The sequence below is a fragment of the Pristiophorus japonicus genome, chromosome 6 (assembly GCF_044704955.1).
Source record: "Pristiophorus japonicus isolate sPriJap1 chromosome 6, sPriJap1.hap1, whole genome shotgun sequence".
Lineage (NCBI taxonomy): Eukaryota > Metazoa > Chordata > Chondrichthyes > Pristiophoridae > Pristiophorus > Pristiophorus japonicus.
This window is the reverse complement of record NC_091982.1, coordinates 49,162,813-49,179,242: the sequence shown is the minus strand read 5'-3', so window position 1 is coordinate 49,179,242 and position 16,430 is coordinate 49,162,813. Positions and strand designations below refer to the sequence as shown.

Below are 16,430 nucleotides of genomic sequence, written 5' to 3'. Positions count from 1 at the left end.
CAAAGAATAGCAGAGACAGCTGATTGGATGATCTCAATCTATGACTTCCCCACACCTATTGGAGGTGAGGCTGGGGGGAAGAGAGTGGTTTAAGGAAACATCGGGAGTGGAGAAAATAAGCTGGAGGTTATTTCTGTTCTCCAGGATGATCCTAGAGTAGTGGGCACTTTTGGTAGAGCAGTGAGGCCCAATAGCTCTTGATGTGGTTCAGCCAGATCTGGTGAAGGATGGCGAAAACAATGATGCACTAGACACGCTCAAGTCTGCGCTCCTTGAACTTGAGGGAGCGAACATGATGGGAGAGAGTAAAGATTTTGTTGCGGACAAAGATGAAGGGATCATAAACTTGACTTTAGAAATAGTGTTTGGTTGTTGAAAGATACAAAGACATTCAATAATAAAATAGCTTATACAATTCAAACATGAGCAGGCCCCCATCAATTCATAAAGCAACTCACCTGCCTCTTATATTCTTCAATTGGGACATAAACTTTCCAGCCATCTTCACAATAAGTTTCATTATTTTCAAATGCAAAAAATTGCTGAAAGAAGCACAAAAGCAATTGTTAGAACAAAATATTAATATATTTGGTAATTTCCTGTGAGCACAAAATCATCTTGCTGTATCTTTATGAAATATCCCAATCCTGGGCAAAATAGAACTCAAAAGTTCAGATGAGAAAATCACCACCATGCTGGAGTCAGCAAGCTGTGTTACTCAGTGTTTGAAGATCGTGCTTTCCATCAGCGAAGCTGCTCGGTTTGCTGGCTGATTTCAGCGAGAGAAGAAAAGCACAGTGAAATAAATATGACCATTGCCAACGCCTCCTGCTTCCCACTCTGCCTTCAAATGGTTTAAAGCATTAAGGTGCTAGGTTTTTTTTGGTACAGTGCATGTAATATTAACAGTAACACTTAATATACTGCATGCAGTTTTGTTTCCTCAATTTTTTTTCTTCTTCTCGGTTTCTTACTTGAGCTGTCCCAAAAACAAACCAGACCTGTACAAGTCCAATTCTAACAGACTGAGGAGCAAGAAGTGACCATTTTAATTAATCACTGCAAATTCCCACATGGCATCTGCTATTGACAGGCACCTCAAGTTCACAGAAGTAAAAAACACACAAAAATGGTATATGTTTATATGGGCTCCTTGCAAAATCCAGGTTTCTTTAATTATTGTTCCTCCCATTTGCACTGTATCAAACCAAACTCAAATGGAAACACAAAAACAACACAAAAATAATGGCAAAAACCTGCACCTTGCAAAATGACTTGTATCATATAATAGCTGGACCTTCCACTGCAGCAGCTGGGGAATAATAGCAGGTTTAAAAAAGAATTTAAACAGAAAGAAAATAAATCTGCCTGAGCTGTGAAGTCAATAGTACATCATCATCATAGGCAGTCCCTCGAAACAAGGCTGACTTGCTTCCACGCCAAAAAGGAATGCGCTCATAGGTGTTTCAATGAAGGACCTAATATTCCAGATCCCGAACTACATGTTGAAGGGTGGAAGATGCCTGTGCTTGGATTTTTATAAAGTGTGGTGACCGTTGCACATCAGCCACCACATGGGCTTGACAGAGCTCGGTCTTGATCCAGTGGCAAGGATTACCCAAGACGACTGGAGATCAGCTCTGCTGCACGGACCTAGTGCGCACACATATCGCAGTGTGGGCTGGCTCGTGCTGCCCCTGGGCCCTCGTCTCTTCTAGGCCCCAGACTCACGCCTCTCCTAGGCCCTGGTCACTTCCTTCCACAAACTCTTGCGCTCCTTCGCCCCCTCTTGCTGTGCCTGCCCGCACTGCAATCAGCGACCTGACTTCGCAACCGTCGCCCTGCTGCAGTGGTATGCCGCCGCACGCTGCTCCCTGTAATGGCCCCGGCCTGCTGATGGCCTTGCAGGCCGGGACCGCGCCGATTTCCGGGCAGGGCCAGGACACCGCACGCTGCTCCCTCTAATGCAGCCTTTCAATCACAGTAAATCCTCTTCAATTCACTAACATGGCCTTGGTACAATCTGGTGGAGGTCAGCGCTGTGAGGGAACAACACTGGAAGCAGCGGAGGATAAAAATCAGCGAGCAGCCCCAGCACAGAGCGGCGACACCCCGGACCTGTGAGGGAACACTGGCAGCAGCGGAGGATAAAAGCAGCGGGCAGCCAGTCACCCCAGGGAGCAGCGCGAGCAGGTAAAAGAGGGCAACGAAGGAGAACAGGTTGACTACATTCGATGTCACAGGAAGGCAGGGAAGTGATTGGTTGGTGAGTTTTTCTCTCACTTTTCTTGCTTTAAATTAAGGGCCTTAAATTAAGGGCCGGGATTAATAACTAAAAACTAAATCTAATTAATTGTATACATTAGAGATGGCAGGGCAGGCGATGCGTCACTGCTGCAACATGTGGGAGCTGATAGACACCACTGAGGTCCACGGCGACCACATCTGCAGCAAGTGCCTGCAGCTCGAGGAACTTCGACCCCACGTTGATGAGCTGGAATCCGAGCTGCAGACATCAGGGAGGGGGAGAGTTACCTGGACGCCGCGATCCAGGAGCTAGTCACACCAATTAGATTAATTAATTCAAATTCGATCCGTGGTCAGGGACAGGAAGGTGTGACTACGAGTGAAGACGGTATGGGGACTCAGGATAGAGTAATGGAGGAACCTCAGCCCTTGCTCTTGTCCAACAAGTTCGAGGCTATTATTCCGTGTCGACAACAGCAGGGACTGCAGGGAGGATGAGCTAACTGACCGCAGCACCGTGGTACAGGGGGCCATTCAAGTGGGGAGAGTAAAAATAAACATTGTAGTGGTAGGGGACAGTATCATTAGGTACTAGATACTATTCTCTGCAGCCGAGAGCGTGAGCACCGAAGGCTGTGTGGCCGACTCGGTGCTAGGGTTAAGGACTTCTCTTCTGGGCTGGAGAGGCTGCAAAGGAGGGCAGGAAAAAGATTGGGAGCGCGATAGTAATGGGGGATTCGATGGTGAGGGGAATAGATAGGCATTTCTGCAGACGCAACCGAGACTCCAGGATGGTATGTTGCCTCCCTGGTGCAAGGGTCAAGGATGTCTCGGAGCGGGTGCAGAACATTCTGAAATGGGAGGGTGGACAGCCAGTTGTCGTGGTGCACATTGGTACCAACGACATAGGTAAAAAAAGGGATGAGGTCCTACGAAAAGAATTTAAGGAGCTAGGAGCGAAATTAAAAAGTAGGACCTCAAAAGTAGTAATCTCGGGATTGCTACCAGTGCCACGTGCTAGTCAGAGTAGGAATCGCAGGATAGCGTAGATGAATACATGGCTTGAGCAGTGGTGCAGCAGGGAGGGATTCAAATTCTTGGGGCATTGGAACCGGTTCTGGGGGGAGGTGGGACCAGTACAAACCGGACGGTCTGCACCTGGGCAGGACCGGAACCAATTTCCTAGGGGGAGTGTTTGCTAGTGCTGTTGGGGAGGAGTTAAACTAATATTGCAGGGGTTGGGAACCTATGCAGGGAGACAGAGGGAGACAAAAATGAGACAAAAGCAAAAGACAGAAAGGAGATGAGGAAAAGTGGAGGGCAGAGAAAACCAAGGAAAAGAACAAAAAGGGCCACTGTACAGCAAAATTCTAGAAGGACAAAGGGTGTTAAAAAAGCAAGCCTGAAGGCTTTGTGTCTTAATGCAAGGAGTATCCGCAATAAGGTGGATGAATTAACTGTGCAAATAGATGTTAACAAATATGATGTGGTTGGGATTACGGAGACGTGGCTCCAGGATGATCAGGGCTGGGAACTCAACATCCAGGGGTATTCAACATTCAGGAAGGATAGAATAAAAGGAAAAGGAGGTGGGGTAGCATTGCTGGTTAAAGAGGAGATTAATGCAATAGTTAGGAAAGACATTAGCTTGGATGATGTGGAATCTATATGGGTAGAGCTGCAGAACACTAAAGGGCAAAAATCGTTAGTGGGAGTTGTGTACAGACCTCCAAACAGTAGTAGTGATGTTGGGGAGGGCATCAAACAGGAAATTAGGAGTGCATGCAATAAAGGTGCAGCAGTTATAATGGGTGACTTTAATATGCACATAGATTGGGCTAGCCAAACTGGAAGCAATACGGTGGAGGAGGATTTCCTGGAGTGCATAAGGGATGGTTTTCTAGACCAATATGTCGAGGAACCAACTAGGGGGGAGGCCATCTTAGACTGGGTGTTGTGTAATGAGAGAGGATTAATTAGCAATCTCATTATTATGCGAGGCCCCTTGGGGAAGAGTGACCATAATATGGTGGAATTCTACATTAGGATGGAGAATGAAACAGTTAATTCAGAGACCATGGTCCAGAACTTAAAGAAGGGTAACTTTGAAAGTATGAGGCATGAATTGGCTAAGATAGATTGGCTAATGATACTTAAGGGGTTGACTGTGGATGGGCAATGGCAGACATTTAGAGACCGCATGGATGAATTACAACAATTGTACATTCCTGTCTGGCGTAAAAATAAAAAAGGGAAGGTGGCTCAACCGTGGTTATCTAGGGAAATCAGGGATAGTATTAAAGCCAAGGAAATGGCATACAAATTGGCCAGAAATAGCAGCGAACCTGGGGACTGGGAGAAATTTAGAACTCAGCAGAGGAGGACAAAGGGTTTGATTAGGGCAGGGAAAATGGAGTACGAGAAGAAGCTTGCAGGGAACATTAAGGCGGATTGCAAAAGTTTCTATAGGTATGTAAAGAGAAAAAGGTTAGTAAAGACAAATGTAGGTCCCCTGCAGTCAGAATCAGGGGAAGTCATAACGGGGAACAAAGAAATGGCAGACCAATTGAACAAGTACTTTGGTTCAGTATTCACTAAGGAGGACACAAACAACCTTCCGGATATAAAAGTGGTCAGAGGGTCTAGCAAGGAGGAGGAACTGAGGGAAATCTTTATTAGTCGGGAAATTGTGTTGGGGAAATTGATGGGATTGAAGGCCGATAAATCCCCAGGGCCTGATGGACTGCATCCCAGAGTACTTAAGGAGGTGGCCTTGGAAATAGCGGATGCATTGACAGTCATTTTCCAACATTCCATTGACTCTGGATCAGTTCCTATCGAGTGGAGGGTAGCCAATGTAACCCCACTTTTTAAAAAAGGAGGGAGAGAGAAAGCAGGGAATTATAGACCGGTCAGCCTGACCTCAGTAGTGGGTAAAATGATGGAATCAATTATTAAGGATGTCATAGCAGCGCATTTGGAAAATGGTGACATGATAGGTCCAAGTCAGCATGGATTTGTGAAAGGGAGATCATGCTTGACAAATCTTCTGGAATTTTTTGAGGATGTTTCCAATAAAGTGGACAAAGGAGTACCAGTTGATGTGGTATATTTGGACTTTCAGAAGGCTTTCGACAAGGTCCCACACAGGAGATTAATGTGCAAAGTTAAAGCACATGGGATTGGGGGTAGTGTGCTGACGTGGATTGAGAACTGGTTGTCAGACAGGAAGCAAAGAGTAGGAGTAAATGGGTACTTTTCGGAATGGCAGGCAGTGACTAGTGGGGTACCGCAGGGTTCTGTGCTGGGGCCCCAGCTGTTTACATTGTACATTAATGATTTAGACGAGGGGATTAAATATAGTATCTCCAAATTTGCGGATGACACTAAGTTGGGTGGCAGTGTGAGCTGCGAGGAGGATGCTATGAGGCTGCAGAGTGACTTGGATAGGTTAGGCGAGTGGGCAAATGCGTGGCAGATGAAGTATAATGTGGATAAATGTGAGGTTATCCACTTTGGTAGTAAAAACAGAGAGACAGACTATTATCTGAATGGTGACAGATTAGGAAAAGGGAAGGTGCAACGAGACCTGGGTGTCATGGTACATCAGTCATTGAAGGTTGGCATGCAGGTACAGCAGGCGATTAAGAAAGCAAATGGCATGTTGGCCTTCATAGCGAGGGGATTTGAGTACAGGGGCAGGGAGGTGTTGCTACAGTTGTACAGGGCCTTGGTGAGGCCACACCTGGAGTATTGTGTACAGTTTTGGTCTCCTAACTTGAGGAAGGACATTCTTGCTATTGAGGGAGTGCAGCGAAGATTCACCAGACTGATTCCCGGGATGGTGGGACTGACCTATCAAGAAAGACTGGATCAACTGGGCTTGTATTCACTGGAGTTCAGAAGAGTGAGAGGGGACCTCATAGAAACGTTTAAAATTCTGACGGGTTTGGACAGGTTGGATGCAGGAAGAATGTTCCCAATGTTGGGGAAGTCCAGAACCAGGGGTCACAGTCTAAGGATAAGGGGTAAGCCATTTAGGACTGAGATAAGGAGAAACTTCTTCACCCAGAGAGTGGTGAACCTGTGGAATTCTCTACCACAGAAAGTAGTTGAGGCCAATTCACTAAATATATTCAAAAGGGAGTTAGATGAAGTCCTTACTACTCGGGGGATCAAGGGGTATGGCGTGAAAGCAGGAAGGGGGTACTGAAGTTTCATGTTCAGCCATGAACACATTGAATGGCGGTGCAGGCTAGAAGGGCTGAATGACCTGCTCCTGCACCTATTTTCTATGTTTCTATGTTTCTATGAAATTGGAATGGGAGGGGGAAGATCCAGTTGTGTGGTCCACGTGGGTACCAATGACATGTGTAGGACAAATAAAGAGGTACTGCTGAGGGATTATGAGCAGCTGGGGGCCAAATTAAAAAGCAGAACTACAAAGGTAATAATCTCTGGATTACTACCTGAGCCACGAGCAAATTTGCAGAGGGTAAATAAGATCAGAGAGTTAACCATGTGGCTCAAAGACTGATGTGGGAGAAATGGATTTTGGTTCGTGGGACACTGGCACCAGTACTGGGGTAAGAGGGAGCTGTTCTGTTCAAACGGGCTCCACTTATACTGTGCTGGGACAAGGGTCCTGGCGAATCGAACGAGGGCTGTAGAGAGGGCTTTAAACTAATTAGTGGGGGGAAATTCAGGTAAGCGAAAATTTAAAAAAGTCAAAGAATAAGGGGAAGGCAACAGAGCAGGGTAGCACTGGGGGAAATAAAAACCAGAGTGCGCATGAAACACAAAAGGTTAGTATGCAGGTACAGCAAGTGATCGGGAAGGCCAATGGAATCTTGGCCTTTATTGCAAAGGGGATGGAATATAAAAGCAGGGAAGTCTTGCTACAGTTATACAGGGTATTGGTGAGGCCACACCTGGAATATTGCGTGCAGTTTTGGTTTCCATATTTACAAAAGTATATTCTTGCTTTGGAGGCAGTTCAGAGAAGGTTCACTCGGTTGATTCTGGAGATGAAGGAATTGACTTATGAGGAAGGTTGCGTAGGTTGGGCCTCTACTCATTGGAATTCAGAAGGATGAGAGGTGATCTTACTGAAACATATAAGATTATGAGGAGGATGCAGAGAGGGTGTTTCTACTGATCAGGGAGACTAGAACCAGAGGGCATAATCTTAGAATAAGGGGCCACCCATTTAAAACTGAGATGAGGAGAAATTTCTTCTGAGGGTTGTGAATCTGTGGAATTCGCTGCCTCAGAGCTGTGGAAGCTGCAATATTAAATAAATTTAAGACAGAAATAGACAGCTTCTTAAACGACAAGGGAATAGGGGTTATAGGGTGCGAGCAGGGAAGTGGACCTGAGTCCATGATCGGATCAGCCATGATCGTATTAAATGGCAGAGCAGGCTCGAGGGGCCGTATGGCCTACTCCTGCTCCTACTTCATATGTGCTTATGTACCAGGAAGAGACAGAATGTATAAACGTAAAGGTGAATCAGAAAGTGGGATCAAAGCAGGAAAAAATGGTGAAAAAACAAATTTATAAGCTCTTTATCTGAATGCACACAGTATTCGTAAAAAAAAAATTGATGAGTTGACGGCACAAATAGATACAAATGGGTATGATCCGATAGCCATTAGAGACGTGGTTGCAAGGACCAGGACTGGGAACTAAATATTCAGGGGTATTTGACAATTCGGAAGGACAGACAGAAAGGAAAAGGAGGTGGGGTAGAATGGTTAATAAAGGTTGTGATCAGTGCATTCGTGAGAAACTATATTGGCTCAGAAAATCAAGATGTTGAATCAGATTGGGTGGAGATAAGGAATAATAAAGGGGAAAAAGTCGCTGGTGGGCGTAGTCCATAGGCCCCCTAACAGTAGCTACTCTGTTTAACAGAGTATAAATCAAGAAATAATGGAGGCTTGTAAAAAAGGAACGGCAATAATCATGGGTGATTTTAACCTTCACATTGATTGGATGCTGCAGAACCAATCTGGTACTGTGTAATGAGACAGGATTAATAAATGATCTCCTAGTAAAGAATCCTGTAGGAATGAGTTGATCAACCATGATAACATGGTTGAATTTCAAATTTAGTTGGAGGATGAGAAAGTTGGAACTCAAACCAATGTCCGAAGCTTAAATAAAGGAGACTGCAAAGGTATGAAGGCAGAGTTGGCTAAAGTGGACTGTGAAAATAGATTAAAGTATGGGACGGTTGATGAGCAGTGGCAGACATTTAAGGAGGTATTTCATAACTCGCAACAAAAATATATCCCAATGAGAAGGAAAGACTGTAAGAGAAGGGATAATCATCCGTGGCTAACTAAGGAAATAAAGGATGGTATCAAATTGAAAGCAAGGGCATACCAAGTGGGCAAGACTAGTGCAAGGCCAGAGGATTGGGAATCTTTTAAAAGCCAGCAAAGAATGACTAAAAAAAATGATAAAGAAGGAAGATAGATTATGAAAGTAAACTAGCATGAAATATAAAAACGGATAGCTAGAGCTTCTACAGGTACATAAAAAGAAAAAGAGTGGTTAAAGTAAATGTTGGTCCCTTAGAGGATGAGACTGGGGAATTAATAATGGAGAGCAAGGAAATAGACAGAGACGTTGAACAAATATTTTGTATCGGTCTTCACATCCCAATAGTGGATAATCAAGGGGCTATAGGGAGGGAGGAACCTCACTAAAGTAGTAGTACTCGGTAAAATAATGGGACTAAAGGTGGACAAGTCCCCTGGACCTGATGGCTTACATCCTAGGGTCTTAAGAGAAGAGGCTGCAGAATAGTGGATGCATTGGTTGTAATCTACCAAAATTCCCTAGATTTTGGGGCGGTCCCAGCAGATTGGAAAACCGCAAATGTAACACCTCTATTTAAAAAAGGAGGCAGACAAAAAGCAGGAAACTATAGACTAGTTAGCTTAACATCTGGCGTTGGGAAAATGCTGCAGTCCATTATTAAGGAAGCAGTAGCAAGACATTTGGAAAAGCATAATTCAATCAACCAGAGTTAGCATGGTTTTACGAAAGGGAAATCATGTTTGAAAAATTTGCTGGAGTTCTTTGAGGATGTAACGAGCAGGGTGGATAAGGAGGAAGCAGTGGATGTGGTGTATTTAGACTTTCAAAAGGCTTTTGACAAGGTCCCACATAAGAGATTAGTATGCAAAATTAAAGCACATGGTATTGGGGTAATGCACTGACGTGGATAGAGAACTGGTTAGCAGACAGGAAGCAGAGAGTAGGAATAAACGGGTCCTTTTCAGAATGGCAGGCAGTGACTAGTGGGGTACCGCAAGGTTCAGTGCTGGGACCCCAGCTATTTACAATATATTTTAATGATTTAGACGAAGGAATTGAATGTAATATCTCCAAGTTTGCAGATGACACTAAGCTGGGTGGCAGTGTGAGCTATGAGGAGGATGCTAAGAGGCTGCAGGGTGACTTGGACAGGTTAGGTGAGTGGACAAATACATGGCAGATGCGGTATAATGTGGATAAATGTGAGGTTATCCACTTTGGTGGTAAAAACAGGAGGGCTGATTATTATCTGATTGGTGACAGATTGGTAAAGAGGGAGGTGCAACGAGACCTGGGTGTCATGGTACATCAGTCATTGAAGGTTGGCATACAGGTGCAGCAGGCGGTGAAGGCGGCAAATGGCGTGTTGGCCTTCTTAGCGAGAGGATTCGAGTATCGGAGCAGGGAGGTCTTACTACAGTTGTACAGGGCATTGGTAAGGCCACACCTTGAATATTGTATACAGTTTTGGTCTCCTAATCTGAGGAAGGACATTCTTGCTATTGAGGGAGTGCAGCGAAGGTTCACCAGACTGATTCCCGGGATGGCAGAATTGACATATGATTGACTAGGCTTGTATTCAATGGATTTTAGAAGAATGAGAGGGGATCTCATAGAAACATATAAAATTCTGACGGGATTGGACAGGTTAAATGCAGGAAGAATGTTCCCGATGTTGGGGAAGTCCAGAACCAGGGGTCACAGCCTAAAGATAAGGGGTAAGCCATTTAGGACCGAGATGAGGAGAAACTTCTTCACTCAGAGTTGAGGGCATGTGGAATTCGCTACCACAGAAAGTTGTTGGGGTCAGTTCGTTAGATATATTCAAAAGGTAGTTAGATGTGGCCCTCACGGCTAAAGGGATCAAGGGGTATGGAGAGAAAGCAGGAATGGGGTACTGAAATGCATGATCAGCCATGATCATATTGAATGGTGGTGCAGGCTCGAAAGGCCGAATGGCCTACTCCTGCACCTATTTTCTATGTTGGCTTTTATTGCAAGGGGGAATAGAGTATAAAAGCAGAGAAGTCCTGCTACAACTGTACAGGGTATTGGCGAGGCCACACCTAGAGTACTGCGTACAGTTATGGTCTCCATATTTAAGGAAGGATCATCAATCATAGGCGGTCCCTCGAAACGAGGATGACTTGCTTCCATGCCAAAAAAAGTTCACAGGTGTTTCAATGAAGGACCCGAACTACATCCTAAAGGATGGAAGGTGCCTGTGCGTGAATTTTCTTCTGCCCACACTCCAATCACCGACCTGGATCTTGACAGCCGTCACCCTCTTGCACACTAGCCACCATACGAGCTTGACAGAGCTAGGTCTTGGTCCAGTGGCAAGGATTACCCAAGACAGCTGGAGACCAGCTCTGCTGCACGGACCTAACACACGTATCGCAGTGTGGGCAGGTCCGTGCTGCCCCTGGGCCCCCGGCCCCGAACCTGCGCCTCCCTTGGGCCCCGATCACATCTCTTGCCGCTCCTTCGCCCCGACCTCGCCTCTCCTACTGTATCTGCCCACGCTCCAATCACCAACCTGGATCTTGACAGCCGTCGCCCTCTTGCACCAGCTCGCGCTGTACCTTGCAGTGACATGCCTCCATGCTGCCCATGGCCGTCGCCCGCCGCTCGCCGCTCCTTTTATGGCCCCGACCTGCCGCTGATATTCCCTCGTGGAGGCCCCGACCTGCGAGGGAATATCAGCGGCAGGTCGAGGCCATAAAAGGAGCGGCAACCATGGGCAAGGAAGGATATATTTGCATTGGAGGCTGTTCAGAGAAGGTACACTAGGTTGATTCCAGAGATGAGGGGGTTGACTTATGACGATAAGTTGCGTAGGTTGGGCATATACGCATTGGAATTCAGAAGAATGAGAGGTGATCTTGTCGAAACATAAGATAATGAGGGGTGTCGACAAGGTGGATGCAGAGAGGATATTTCCACCCATAGGGAAAACTAAAACTAGGGGACAGTCTCAGAATAATAGACCGCCCATTTAAAACTGAGATGAGGAGGAATTTCTTCTTAGGGTTGTGGGTTTCTTGTAATTCTCTGCCCCAGAGAGCTGTGGAGGCTGGGTCATTGAATATATTTAAGGCAGAGGTGGACAGTTTCTTAAATGATAAGGGAATAAGGGGTTATGGGGAGCAGACAGGGAAGTGGAGCTGAGTCCATGATCAGATCAGCCATGATCTTATTAAATGGCGGAGCAGGCTCGAGGGGCCAAATTGCCTAGTCCTGCTCCTTGTTGTATGCATCAGGCTAAATCTTGGGAATAGCGAAGAAATTGGCTGAAGGATAGAAAACAGTGGGTAGTTGTTATAGGACTTATGTCAGGGACAGGCTTACAGCATGGAACGGTATACCCAGGGATCAGTATTGGCATGATTACAGTTCCTAATTTACAACTTCAGCACAGAAATTCAAAGCAAATCGGTCAGAGGTGTATATGCCACCAAACTGGGAGGAGCAAATGATTGAGCGGCAGCACCCGAATTACAAAATTAAATGGACAAAATTGTAAGTAGAGTGAACAATGCCAGATGAGATTTAATGCAAACAGGTGTAAAATACAGCACATTAAAAATTATACAACATATGGATTAAATTGAAAGAGTTGGGCATCACACTTTAAGGATGTCAAGATCCTGAAGAGGGTGCAGAGGAGATTTACCAGAATGGCACCAGGGATGAGGGACTTCATTATGTAGAGAGACTGGAAAAGCTGGGGTTGTTCTCCTTAGAGCAGAAAAGGTTAAAGGGATATTTGATAAGAGTTGTTCAAAATCATGAAGGGTTTTGATAAGAGTAAATAAGGAGAAACTGTTTCCAGTGGCTGAAGGGTCAGTAACCAGAGGACACAGATTTAAGGCCATTGACAAAATGGCCAGATGAAACAGAAAGAAAACTAGATTTACTCAAGAGTTATGACGATCTGGAATGCTTTGTCTGAAAGTGTGGTGGAAGCAGATTCATTAGTAATTTTCAAAAGGAAATTGGATAAATACCTGAAGGGGAGAAATCTGCAGGGCTATGGGGAAAGAGCAGGGGAGTGGGACTAGTTGGATAGCTCTTTCAAAGAGCTGGCACACAGGGCCGAACGACCTTCTGTGCTATCTATAAGATGTAGGGGTCTTAATAGGCTGAATGTATTGTAGAGCAACAAAGCAAATAAAAAGCTTAATTATATAGCTAAAATAGTGAGTACGGCAGAATAAATCATGCTCAAAGTGTGCATGGCCAGACATGGTCTAACTATGGTGTCCAGTGCTGATCAGATGCAAGGGAGACAGTTAAGTGCGAGGAGAAATTCAGAGAAAAGTCATGAAAAGTCGTGTCAGAGCTTTGAGTTGATGAACAAAGACTGGTGCAACTTAAGACGTTTCTGACTTAAAAGGAAACTAAGGTGACCTTAAAGGTATACAAAGTTCCAGGAAAGGTAAATCCGGAATATTACTTCAAACTAAAGTGCAAAAGCAAGACAAGATGACAGATTCAAACTAGTGAAAGGCAAATCTGGGACTGACGTCAGTAAGCTCTTCCTTAAAGTGTCACCCATACATGGAATGAACTTCCAGTTAAAGTAAGAGCAGCAAAACCCCTGGAATAGTTTAATAAAAAATTAGACAATGGTTTGGGTGGTGGAATAGTATAGGGCCTTTTTGAATGGAATAAATAACATTGGCTGAATGGTGTCCTCATCCACATTTGTCATGATCCAATTAGAGGTATTCCCAATGCCTTTAAAAGGGAACAGATATGTATCACATGGAATTAATTTGTACTTCTGTTCAGATTTGTTTCTCCCTTCATGGTATGCTGGGAAAGATTGTCATCAATATTGGACAAACTACCAGACCTGTAATTCAATTAAATTAATTCATTAAAAGGAAATAATTCAGCAACTCCAACTTAGCTACAACCCAGTATATATTCTTTTATCTTTTAAGAGGTGTAAATCTCCATTAATGGAATTTGTTAAAAGCTGCTTCAATATTGGCATTACTTTAGCTCACGACCTGGCTCTCCAAGTTTTTCTTATTTATGTGATGTGGACGTCGCTGGCAAGGCTGGCATTTATTGCCCATCCCTTGAGAAGGTGGTGTTGAGCCGTCTTGAACCGCTGCAGTCTGCGAGGTGAAGGTATCCCCACAGAGCTGATGGGAAGGGAGCACCAGGAATTTGACTCAATGACGATGAAGGAACGGTGATTTATTTCCAAGTCATTTTACACTGCTAAATCCAGTTCTCTTATCCCAACAGCGGAATCATAGACCTGATTTTTAATGGGTCTGCGATTCTGCCATTGGGATAAGTTGTGTTTAACAGTGGAAATGCCAGAAATTGGTGTCACGGATTGCCAATTAAAACGGTTTAAAATTGGCTAGAATTTATCACGTGTAAGGGAGAATTCATGTTGAATTTGCGGTGGTTAGATCATCTTTAAATATCAGTGTCAAATAGAATCCCCCCTATGGAGTGCACTGAAGAGCTATGGCATAGATTTGTGGCTATAATTTCCATATGGTGAGCTTTTCCAGTGTTAGCTATATTGTTAGGGGAGGTGTTGAGCAGATTGTACAGAAGCCGCATGTAAACTGAAAGAAATCCACTACTTCAGTCTGAGCTATACTATATTCGCAGTCCATTTACACCAAAGCAAAGTAAAAGAGCGAGAAAATAGGAAAAACTACGTGCAATCATAACTCATTTAGGCCAGTGATGTGACACAGGAAACCTATCAATAGAAAATCAAGCATCAGTAGCAGATAAAATCAAGAGAACTACTAAATTTGATTAAAAGGACAGTGCTACTCAAAATCTTATACAAAATGTAATAGTCTTCTCGGACGTCCCATCTTGATTCTGTGCCAACTGCATTCAATTACTTTAAAAAAAAAGATATATACTCCTTGAGGGTACAAGTAACAAAAATCAAAAAGATTCCACACCACAAATCAAAAACAGGTCAAAAGCACACAACGATCCCCCTCACTACATTTTTCTATCCATAATGAATTGCTGGTCACAGTATACCGTTCACAGGAGGATGCATTGTACATCTCATATTCTCCAGTCTCTCAGGGGAAGATGAAAAATACCAATCAGCCATACCAATGCATACAGGCTAAAACTGCATGGTCAGATTTACTTACCGGTTAATTAATACACAGAAGCCCAATGATATAGCATTCGACACAATCAGCACAATACTTAATTTTTTTTTAAATCAGTCCATATACGGTTAAAATACCCTTGTTAGAATATATTGCTTAGAGTCTGGTAAGCGACAAGACTTCTGGATAGTCAGGTTGGCCTTTTAGTATTTATTCCAGATGTGTGTCGACAACGTGCAACTCAGTTCGTCCACAGATTTCAAATTCTCTGCCAGACCTAAAGCTTGTGGGAGAATTTCCCAATACTTATCCAGGTTAAAGGCCTCAGGGGTCAGAGCTATCACTTAACAGTGGGAAATATTGTATAGAATGTCAATGAGCAGGTGCTCACATTGTCCGGCTTCTGAATGCCTGTTGATGCCTTGATCACGTACACTTCCATTCGCACCTTGAACAAAGTCCCCTGTATCCTGTCTAATTTCCAGACAAACCAACTTGGCCTGATCCTGTCGGCAATTTATCTTCTGTACTTCATTTCAAAACCTGATAAAGACAGCTTCTATTTTAATTGGAGCTATTCAAAAATTGTATTTGATAAAGCAAAGAAATCTTGCTACTTAGGGCTGGATTTTCCCGGGTCGCACCCTCAGAGTCTCTACCTCTCTCTCCTCCACCCTCCGAGTCTCTACCTCTCTCTCCTCCACCCTCCGAGTCTCTACCTCTCCTCCTTCAAGGTGGTCAGGTTTCCTGACAGGCTTTGAAGTTTTACTTCCACAGCGTGCGTGCAGTGTCAGGGGTGGGTTCCCTGCGGGGAACTCAGAAGGAGGCCACAGCCACAGGTAAATGCTGGGCCAAGATGATGGGGGCAGGGGGTTCAAATCCGTCCCCCTGTCCCGCCTAAGTGAAAGGTGAAAGTGGGCGGGTTGGGGTCGAGGTTCACATTTTTGCAACTTTCACTTCCCCCACCGTCTCGCAACCGCCACCCACCCCCCCCAAACCACTTGCTCTTACCTCAGAAAATTCCAGCTTTTGTCTTACTAACAATCGCATTTCCCTTTATTTAAAATACAAAGTAGGTAGAAGGGCTGCTGATTTTCCTGATGTATCCATTTTTGTGGATTCAATCAAAAAAGCTGACTGGCAAAAGTGAATATGGTTTTAGTAATGACTGTGCTCAGTTGGTAGCACGCTGGCCTCAGAATTAGGGATATGTTGGTCAGAGCTCCACTTCAGGTCTTGAGCACCTAATCTAGATTGATGTTTCAGTGCAATACTGGGGGAGTGTTATAATGTTGGAGGTGCTAGGAGATGGTCCATCTGTCCCATAACAAGAACAGCATGCAATTTTCCCAGTGTCCAAGACAATATTCCTCCTCAATCAACACCAACAAAAACAGATTTCTCTCATTTGTTATTTGTGGGAACGCACTGATGTAAACTGGCTACCACCCTCTACATCAGTTACTGCACTTCAAAAGTGATCCATTGGTTGTGAAGTGGTTTGGGATGTTACAATGATGCAATAAGGAGCAAGGTAAATGCAGGTAGTGCTGGACAGGCTAATGGGACTGAATGTAGACAAGTCCCCTGGTCCTGATGAAATGCATCCCAGGGTATTAAAAGAAATGGCGGAAGTTATAGCAGATGCATTCGTTATAATCTACCAAAATTCTCTGGACTCTGGGGAGGTACCAGCGGATTGGAAAGCAGCTAATGTAACGCCTCTGTTTAAAA

The 16,430-nt window shown here is 44.5% G+C and overlaps 1 protein-coding gene across 3 annotated transcripts in view; it reads right to left on the bottom strand.

Annotated features, from left to right (window-relative positions):
* Window positions 1–16,430, bottom strand: part of mtm1 (myotubularin 1) — a 145,989-nt gene that overhangs the window by 30,069 nt on the left and 99,490 nt on the right. For all 3 annotated transcript variants that reach the window (XM_070882840.1, XM_070882843.1, XM_070882842.1), the window contains exon 7: window positions 459–542. In XM_070882840.1, coding sequence (XP_070738941.1) covers window positions 459–542 — 84 coding nt within the window. The remainder of the gene's footprint in view (window positions 1–458; window positions 543–16,430) is intronic.